At 33.7% G+C, this 8,823-nt stretch overlaps 1 protein-coding gene across 1 annotated transcript; it reads left to right on the plus strand.

The window, feature by feature from the left end:
• The first annotated feature begins 1,810 nt into the window (after positions 1-1,810).
• On the plus strand, positions 1,811-7,771 carry LOC140433685 (uncharacterized). Its single transcript, XM_072521664.1, has 4 exons — positions 1,811-1,940; positions 3,079-3,869; positions 4,731-5,875; positions 7,609-7,771. The coding sequence occupies exons 1-4, from the start codon at positions 1,811-1,813 to the stop codon at positions 7,769-7,771; spliced, it is 2,229 nt and encodes a 742-aa protein (XP_072377765.1).
• The last annotated feature ends 1,052 nt before the right edge of the window (positions 7,772-8,823 follow it).

Raw genomic sequence — 8,823 nt, forward strand, 5'->3', positions numbered from 1 at the left:
GCTTCATTAAATTCAATATAAGAATCATCATTGTATAATAAATACGTTTGACCGCTGTTTGTTTGAAATAATGCATTTATTTTGGTTCTCGCAGGTATAGAAGGAAACATAAAACGTTTTTGAAGTTTTAAATTGGGGAAAGATGCAGCGTAATACTGATTATTGCGTATAGTTACTAAGTGTCCCTCGGAATTCTGAAAAACATGTGAAACGTGCGTAGACCTCAACTCTTTAGGGAGATAATCGGTAATTAATTCGGGATGTTTTGGAAGGCGCATTTCATTTAAATCAAACTTCCATATATACGGACCATATCCAACGTACATTCTATAATTTGGAAACTGAGGAGAAGTAGCTAGAAACATGAAATCTGGATACGGAATTAGACATAATATGTTTTGTATTGCAGGTGTGGTCGTTGTTGTTGTTGGCAAAGAGGTCCTGTGTTTGATGGTAGATGTTTTCGACATATGGTTCTTGTTGTGCGAAAGTGGTGTTTGTGCTAGCGTAACTGGTGTTGTTGTTGGTATGTAAGAGGGTGTTGTTTTTGGTCCATATAGATTACTCATTGCCTTTTTATCATCATCACCAAAAGGTGGTACATCTTGTTGATACCAAGGATACATAATAGACGAATCAATAGTACTGTGTGCTAGTCCGAGAGAATGACCAATTTCATGCATTAGGACAGCCAAAAAATTGACTTCACCATTGGGAGCGCTGCCATTTCCTACATACCACCGTTCATTAGCATCAAGATGAATTTCGGTACACTCTCCGTGTGCGCTTGGAAAGTATGCGTGAGCCAATACTTTTCCAGGACCATCGAAATTAAATGAACATTTAGAGGTTCCTTGACAACTTGCTCGAAAATTATGAGTATCTGGTACCACAGTTATAGTAATATCAGGCCTCGGAGAAGGTATTATTACTTGTTTAAACTTTAAATTAGATATTGTCTCCCATCTAGCGAAAGCTTCTGCAGCAAGATTTATATAATCGGGATTACTAATAGCCTGAGGGAAATACCAGCGTAAAGTCGTTTTATTCCACTTCGAACGAATGGCATAGTTATTGTCGCCAACAGAACATCGAGGCTTATTCATCATCATATTTATAGTATCATTATTTAATGTTCCAGTCACAGGGAGATTGTATTTTTCCTGAAAGGCAACTAGAACCATATCTATACTAGAAAGAGCATTATTGGATGTATTTAGATATCCGAAACGTTTAAGAAAAGAACTAGCATACTCCAGAGTGCTATTCTGTGCGCACACAGATACAGAGAGCAACAATAAGACATGTAAACAGACCAGCATCTTGATTTATACTAATTTCCAAAAATTGGTACTATAGTTATTTATACAAAATTCACAAAAACAGAATTATATACTGAAATATTTAAAATATAATAATATGTTAAAATAGTGCATTTGTTAGCAAACAGGATGAAGCCTCGTGATAACGCGGTACCGCATAATTCAAAACACGTAAACAAGTGTGATAACAAATTTTATTTTAATCATTGGAAAAACAAGTACACCGGAAAGAAAACCGCAGTTGCTACATTTTGTAAAATGTATGATGATAACAGCAACCACATTAACAAAATTCTAAATTGATAACAACGATTCGCTTACCGCAATATCTATTTATTGTATACCATAAAAATTAGTTAAAGAAATAAAAATAAATATATAAATATGAGCATTTCTAGAACACAAGGTGTTGCTTATCAATGAAACGAATCAGTTGATGGTACCGTAGGCGCATTAGGTTGACGCAACTTGGGCTCGCGTGGGGCGATATGCTGCTCTGTTCTTTAAAAGACCGAGGAGCGCATACGGTGTCACAGTTCGCATCACAAACATACAACAACAACAACAAGTTCGCAGTAGTCAAGACGGTGTGCAGTGACTTACAGATATCTGATAAAGGTAAGCGGTGTTTGTCTTTTTATATATTTATTATGTCCTTTTTATCATTGTGTATGCTTTAAAACAGTTCACGACTGCTATTTGTATAAGAATTGTTTTCTTGTTTCTTGTGTATTTCGATTTCACATAGTATTTTTCTTAAAATGGTTGCTTGTATTTTAGATGGATCTAACCAAATTAAATGCATCCTCGTGTATTGCAGAGAGAAAACCGGCAATAAAACTAAACGAGTTGCCACTTAATACGCCACAGAAAATACTATCGGCAAAGATAGTGAAAAGTAAATTTGGACAAGCTGTTTTTCTGGAGCTAGCAGAGAGCGTCACGTTTCTACCAGAGCGAGTGACAGAAGTCTACAGCCCATATTTGGAGTACTTTTCCAATCAGAAATACTCAATAATATACGAGGGAACGGTTGCAGCAGGAAAACATCCAGCCCAATCATTTAGAATAGTAGAAAATTAGATTAGAGAGGTGAGTGATTTTTTCTTCTTATTTTGTGTGTGAGTAGCCATCATGCATATAAAACAAGTGATTAAACAGTCTGATGATTTGATGCACATTATTAAAAAGCTTAGTAAAATAATTTTCGATAAATTCACTGAAAGAGATCGTAAAGTTTGGACAAGACGGTTAAATAGTCAAATTTTTAGATGTAGTAAAGTAATTAAAAACAATAGACTATCCGTAGGAACAGTTAGAAAATTGCAAACTTACATAGGACATTTTAAGCATTTTAGACAAATTATTTTAAATTTCAATAATAAGTACGTTGGGTTGGGGCTGAATTCAAAATTACGCAATAGAGTTAAATGGGAAAATGTTATTTCGTGTTTTGCTAGTCGAATTAAAACTGGAGTTATAGTTAATTTAGTGCATAAGGACTTAACACAGTTCCTAAATGATTGTTATATTATTGTTAGTAGAAAAATTAAAATTATTTTAAAAACAAATAGAATTCTTAAAGTCAATACTACATTTTGCGGCGAATTCATTAAAAAATCGAGTGATACCGAAAGTTTAGATTTAAAATATTTTAACACTAAAAATGCTATTATAGACACATCGACCGATTTACATCTTTGGTTTAGTGAAAATGTTAAGGATAAAATTTTTACAAAGCTGTCTGAATTTGCAGAAAAAGATTCGGGTGCTGCTCTGTCTAAAGTAATCTCATTAGAAGTTAATATTAATAAAGTAGAAATAGGAAACGGTTCATCGTTCATTGACTTGCCAATAGAGATTCAGAAAAAACGAGCGTGCATTAATGTGCATAATTTCGATCAGGCCTGCTTTTATTGGTCAATAGTTAGCGCTCTGTATCCTGTTAACAAACATGAACATGCTGGAAGAGTTTCGAAATATCCACATTATTCTACTGTTTTGCAAACGGATAAATTAGAAAGCCCAATGCCATTAAACCAAATTTCAAAATTCGAAAAATTAAACGCCATATCAGTTAATGTTTTTGTCTTAGAATTAAATGTAGTTAAGGACAAACAATTTTACGAAGTAATACCTGCCAGACTGACACCGCAAAAGATGGAAAAGCATGTTAATTTGCTGCTAGTACAAGATAAATATTTTCCAAAATTAAACGATTACGATGTTCTTCCAGAAGATGACGATCAGACTGAAATACGCCTTCATTATTGTTGGATTAAAGATTTGGGAAAATTAGTAAAATCGCAATTAAACAAAGACACATATAAAAAATATATATGTGATAGATGTTTGAACTATTTTAGCAGTGAAAGCAAACTAGCAGAGCACGAAGAAATATGTTCAGATGTGAATAAATGCAGAATGACTGTTCCTAAATACGATCATGTGGCTTTTCGCAATTTTACATACAAACAAACAACTCCGTTTATAGTTTATGCCGATTTTGAATGCCAATTACATAATTTTACAGATTCCAATGTCACAGTGAGTAAAACAGCAAAATATCAGAAACATGTACCTTTTAGTGCAGGTTATTATTTGAAATGTGCTTACGATGATAGTTTATCTTATTTTAATAGCTATAGAGGTGAAAATTGCATGGAGTGGTTCGCAAAAGAAATGGCCGAAATTTCCACATTTGTAAATTCCAAAATAAAGACAATTGTACCTATGGTCGAAAAGCCCAACACAAATATGGCAACTTTGTGCCATATTTGTGGCAAACGCTTTATGGCTACAGATACAATTGTTGTAGATCACGATCATTTTACGGGACAAGTACGGGGATTTGCGCACCAAGCATGTAATTTAAACTTTAAAAAATTGTTTGTCGTCCCAATCGTATTTCATAATTTTAGTGGCTACGACTCGCATTTTATGATTATAGATCTTTGCAAGCATGGGCACTTGAGCTTACTTCCCATTAATAAAGAAAAATATATTTCATTTACATTACAATCTGACGAACATCAAATTAAATTACGATTTATTGATTCACTTAGATTTATGGGAGCTTCACTCGATGAATTGGCATCTCTTTTAGATATATCAGAAAAGAAGATTTTAAAACGAGAATTTAGTCAAGTAGATAATGATACATTTAATTTGTTAACTTGTAAAGGAGTATTTTGTTACGATTATATTGATAGTTTGGAAAAATTGAATGAAACTTCTTTACCCACAATTAACCATTTTTATAATAAGTTAAATAATGAATACATTAGTGAAGAGAAGTATGCTCATGCCCAAAATGTTTGGCAGAAATTTAATTGTAAAAATTTGGGGGAATACAGCGATTTGTATTTAAAAACAGATATTCTGCTGTTGGCTGATGTGTTTGAGCAGTTTCGACAAAAATGTCGAGACACATATAAATTAGATCCAGCATGGTATTATACTATGCCAGGATACACTTGGGATTGTATGTTGAGATACACACAATGTAAATTAGAATTGCTAAAAGATGTAGATATGATCTTGTTTATGGAAAAAGCCATAAGAGGTGGGATATCTGTTTGTAGCAACAGATATTCGGAGGCCAACAACAAATACATTTCGTCGTATGATCCCACACGGCCCTCTAAGTACATCCTCTATTTAGATGTAAATAATCTGTATGGCTGGGCCATGAGTGAAGCTTTACCAATAGGAGGATTCAAGTGGATCGAAGACGTAACCAAATTTGGTGTTGGTAATCTTCCCGAAGGCCATATAGATATTATGTCAATACAGGATGATGCAAAGGAGGGCTATTTTTTCCAAGTTGACTTGGAGTATCCACGTGAATTACACGACAAACATAAAGATTTTCCATTTGCTGCCGAACACCGCATTCCGCCCGGTTCAAAATTAGCAAAGTTAATACCAACCTTATATCACAAAACCAAATATATTATGCATTATAGAAATCTTAAACAGGCATTAGCCAACGGGTTAATTTTAACAAAAATACATAAAGTTTTGAAATTTAATCAATCTGCGTGGCTGCGACCGTATATCGAGTTAAATACAAATTTACGGGCGGCAGCCACCAACAGTTTTGAGAAAAATTTGTTCAAATTAATGAATAATGCTGTGTTCGGCAAGACCATGGAGAACATAAGACGTCATCGTATTGTAAAATTATGTAAAAAGTGGCATGGAAGGTACGGAGCCAAAAATTTGATTGCGAGTAGTCGATTTCACAGTCGTACGATCTTTAGCGAAAATTTGGTAGCTATCGAACTTAAGAAATCAGAAGTATGTTTTAATAAACCCCTGTATATAGGCGCAGCAATCCTCGATATATCCAAATTATGTATGTATGATTTTCACTACAACTTTATGCTTCCAACGATGGGAGAGAAAAACTGTTCATTGCTGTACATGGATACAGATAGCTTTATTTATGAATTGCAATGTTCAGATGCATATAGAGAGGTTTTAAAGGCGCATCCAAGTAAATTCGATACCTCAGACTATGCCGAAAACAACCCATACGAAATAGAAAGGTTAAATAAAAAAATCCCCGGATTAATGAAGGACGAGGCAAATGGGAAAATAATTACACATTTTATTGGATTACGATCAAAAATGTACACATTTAAACTGCAAATAACTGACGAGGAGAGGGAAAAAGAGAGACAGCGTCTAGAAAGAAAACAACTAAACAAAGAGAGAATTGAATGTGACATAGGAAATTTGGGAATAACGAAAAAAGCAAAAGGAGTGAAATATAACATCGTTCGAAATAAAATTACGTACGAAGACTATGAAAAATGTCTTAAAGAATTCAAACTTCAAACCGCGAGCCAAAGATGTATTCGGTCGTACCAACACTCAGTATTCAGCATCGAGCAATCCAAAACGGCTCTAAGTCCTTATGACGATAAGAGGTACTTAATACCAAAATCATTTAATACGCTTCCGTGGGGACATTATCTTGTTGAATAACATGTATTTGTTGTTGCAGAAAAAAAAACAGCAGGATGGTACCAACACTACGCACACAATCTATAAAAACTATTTGTGAAAATATTTTGGACATAACTGACTTTGTTGAAATATCTCCTCTACCGTGGAGTCTTACTTTAGAAATTTGTAATAATTATAGTATTTATCGCTTTCGAAAATTATATGAATCTGATTATTTGCATCTAATACAAATATGCGATCAAATGAATTTTGAACAAAGAAAACATGAAAGTGAAGCAGAAAGAATTCATCTTTGTGGATCACATTATAAAGAAAGAGAATTTAATATGTATTGTGTCCGTTATTCTGCATTTGTAGCAGATGATATTGCTTTAAACTTTTGTTTTGGTTGTTATGAACGTTTCCGAAACGTACTGAAATTAAAAAATAAATGCTATGGCTATGAACAGGTTGTTAGTTGGGATGAACATCATGAATATGCCATAAAATATTTGTATGATGTAGCAGATAATTGGTGTCAAAATTCATTTGATCATGTCTTGTTTGATACTACCTGGACCGTTCAATGTACATGCTCTTTGCATAAATAATTATCTTCTTTTAGTATATGGCTACTCATAAGATCACAAAAAAAAGAAAAGATCACTTATCGCAAAGTTTTTGTAAATTGTAGTTTTTGTAAATATAAAAAATAGTATTAATTTTATAATGTAAGTTTTAATAATAAATTTGTGTAATCTTACATTTTTTGGTTTTATTTATGTTAGATTACAAATAAAAGACAACATATTTATATTAATATTATTTATTCAGTTAAATCATTTACAACTTTAATTTTATAATAATATACAAATTCCTTTAAAGCTAAACTTAACAAAGTGTTTGGACAAATATTGCAATATGCTGCGAAGGCTTCAACTGGTCCATGTAAAGAGTCTATAGCACCAAAATTGTTCTTGATGAAAGTTGAAATGTTTATATAGTATTCGTGAAATTGTAAACTCTTTAACAGCACCACTCTATGCGACATCATGCTCTGGTCTGCTTCTATAATTTGGTTGACGTCATCTTCCCACAAATAAAATGCGGCTCCAAATTTCTCGATTGTCAGCAACTTTACATTTTCCATCACCAATTGTCTTAGTTTGCAAAAATCACCACACATAAATTCGATGGGATCATACTCATCTGCATAAGTCGGTAGATCTGCTTGGAAAAAATCACTCATTTTTTCTTTAAACCACTCAATTATGGCTTTCCACTCGAATGTGCTTAAACTGATTCTGTTAAAATTACCATGTTTACACAGAATGATGGATGGTGAAAAATCTCGAGCTGGAGATAGACCAATTTTTATATGGAGAGAGCTCATTGGATATGTAGTTTCCAATAAACAATATACTTCATTTGTGGCTGCTGCTTCAAATTTTGCCAATACTCGATCTAATTCGGCGCCAGGACTAGGTGGTTGACCATCTTCATCGTAGCCAAATTCTATACTAAATTCACTGCTATCATCATCGAAATTAACAGGCTGACTGTCATAACCACTATCTTGAGAGCTCATCATCATCTTCTTGTTTCGAATACCGTTGACGAAATGGGTGTAAACTGAACATCGTAGTTTGTCTTAAATTTATACTTTTGTCATTCCCCACTCCTTGTGGTTAATTGTAAGCCTTTTTTAGAAAAGTGTATGTCTACGCGGCGAATCGAAATATAGATCCTCAAACTATATTCGATTTATTTATCCAGCTGTTGTGTTTGCTATCCATTCCTAACCATTTCACATACATCTTATTGCCTTTTCGTCTGAGTACTTTTTCGGCCAGGTATATGTCAGGGCTTGATGTTTTCTGCAATTCTTCTTCGTAAAAACCGCCACTAATCGGCGCACCTTGCATGTCTTCGAGCAAATACGTTATAGGATTTGTTATCTTAACTTGTACAATTTTAAATAATTCAGTAGTCCAATTGGGCGTGTATGCCTTTTCGAAGAAATGTTTTGCCTTTGATACACGTACAATGTCGCCAACTTTAAACTTTCGTGGACCGGCAATCTTTAAATGAGTATAACTTTTGTTTAAAATGGCTTTTTCGTTGGATTTGTTAACCTGAGACGGTTTGTATCCTGTTTTACTGTGTTTTGTGTTGTTGTATTCCTCGGTGATTATGGGTAGAGCATCTAACCATTTGTACGATCCATGTAAACTGAAATACTTGTACAACTTTGCTTTCAACGTTCTAATAACTCTTTCGCAAATAGCAGCTTTTTTGATCGTGTAGGTGCTGTAATGATTAATTTCATGTTTTTTCATTAAATTTTGAAATTTTCTGTTGTAAAATTCGGTTCCCTGATCAGATTGTAAGTTTTTTGGGACTCGTCGAGTATGAGCGAGAATATCCGAAAATGCCCGAGTAATTTCCTCACCAGTCTTCGTTTTTAGAGGACGTGTCCACACAAATTTTGAAAAACAATCAATTACAACTAGTATTAGTTTATAATTTTTATTTTGATGTGCAT

Source organism: Diabrotica undecimpunctata, chromosome 2 (genome assembly GCF_040954645.1).
Source record: "Diabrotica undecimpunctata isolate CICGRU chromosome 2, icDiaUnde3, whole genome shotgun sequence".
Classification (NCBI taxonomy): Eukaryota; Metazoa; Arthropoda; class Insecta; order Coleoptera; family Chrysomelidae; genus Diabrotica; species Diabrotica undecimpunctata.

What these genes read in the sequence shown, in the direction of transcription:
- LOC140433685 (XM_072521664.1), top strand. Translation starts at nt 1,811, where the DNA reads ATGCTGCTCTGTTCTTTAAAAGACCGAGGAGCGCATACGGTGTCACAG. An exon ending in CTTACAGATATCTGATAAAG is followed by an intron (nt 1,941 to 3,078) that starts GTAAGCGGTGTT and finishes CTGAATTTGCAG; the next exon opens with AAAAAGATTCGGGTGCTGCT. An exon ending in TTACAGATTCCAATGTCACA is followed by an intron (nt 3,870 to 4,730) that starts GTGAGTAAAACA and finishes GTGTTTGAGCAG; the next exon opens with TTTCGACAAAAATGTCGAGA.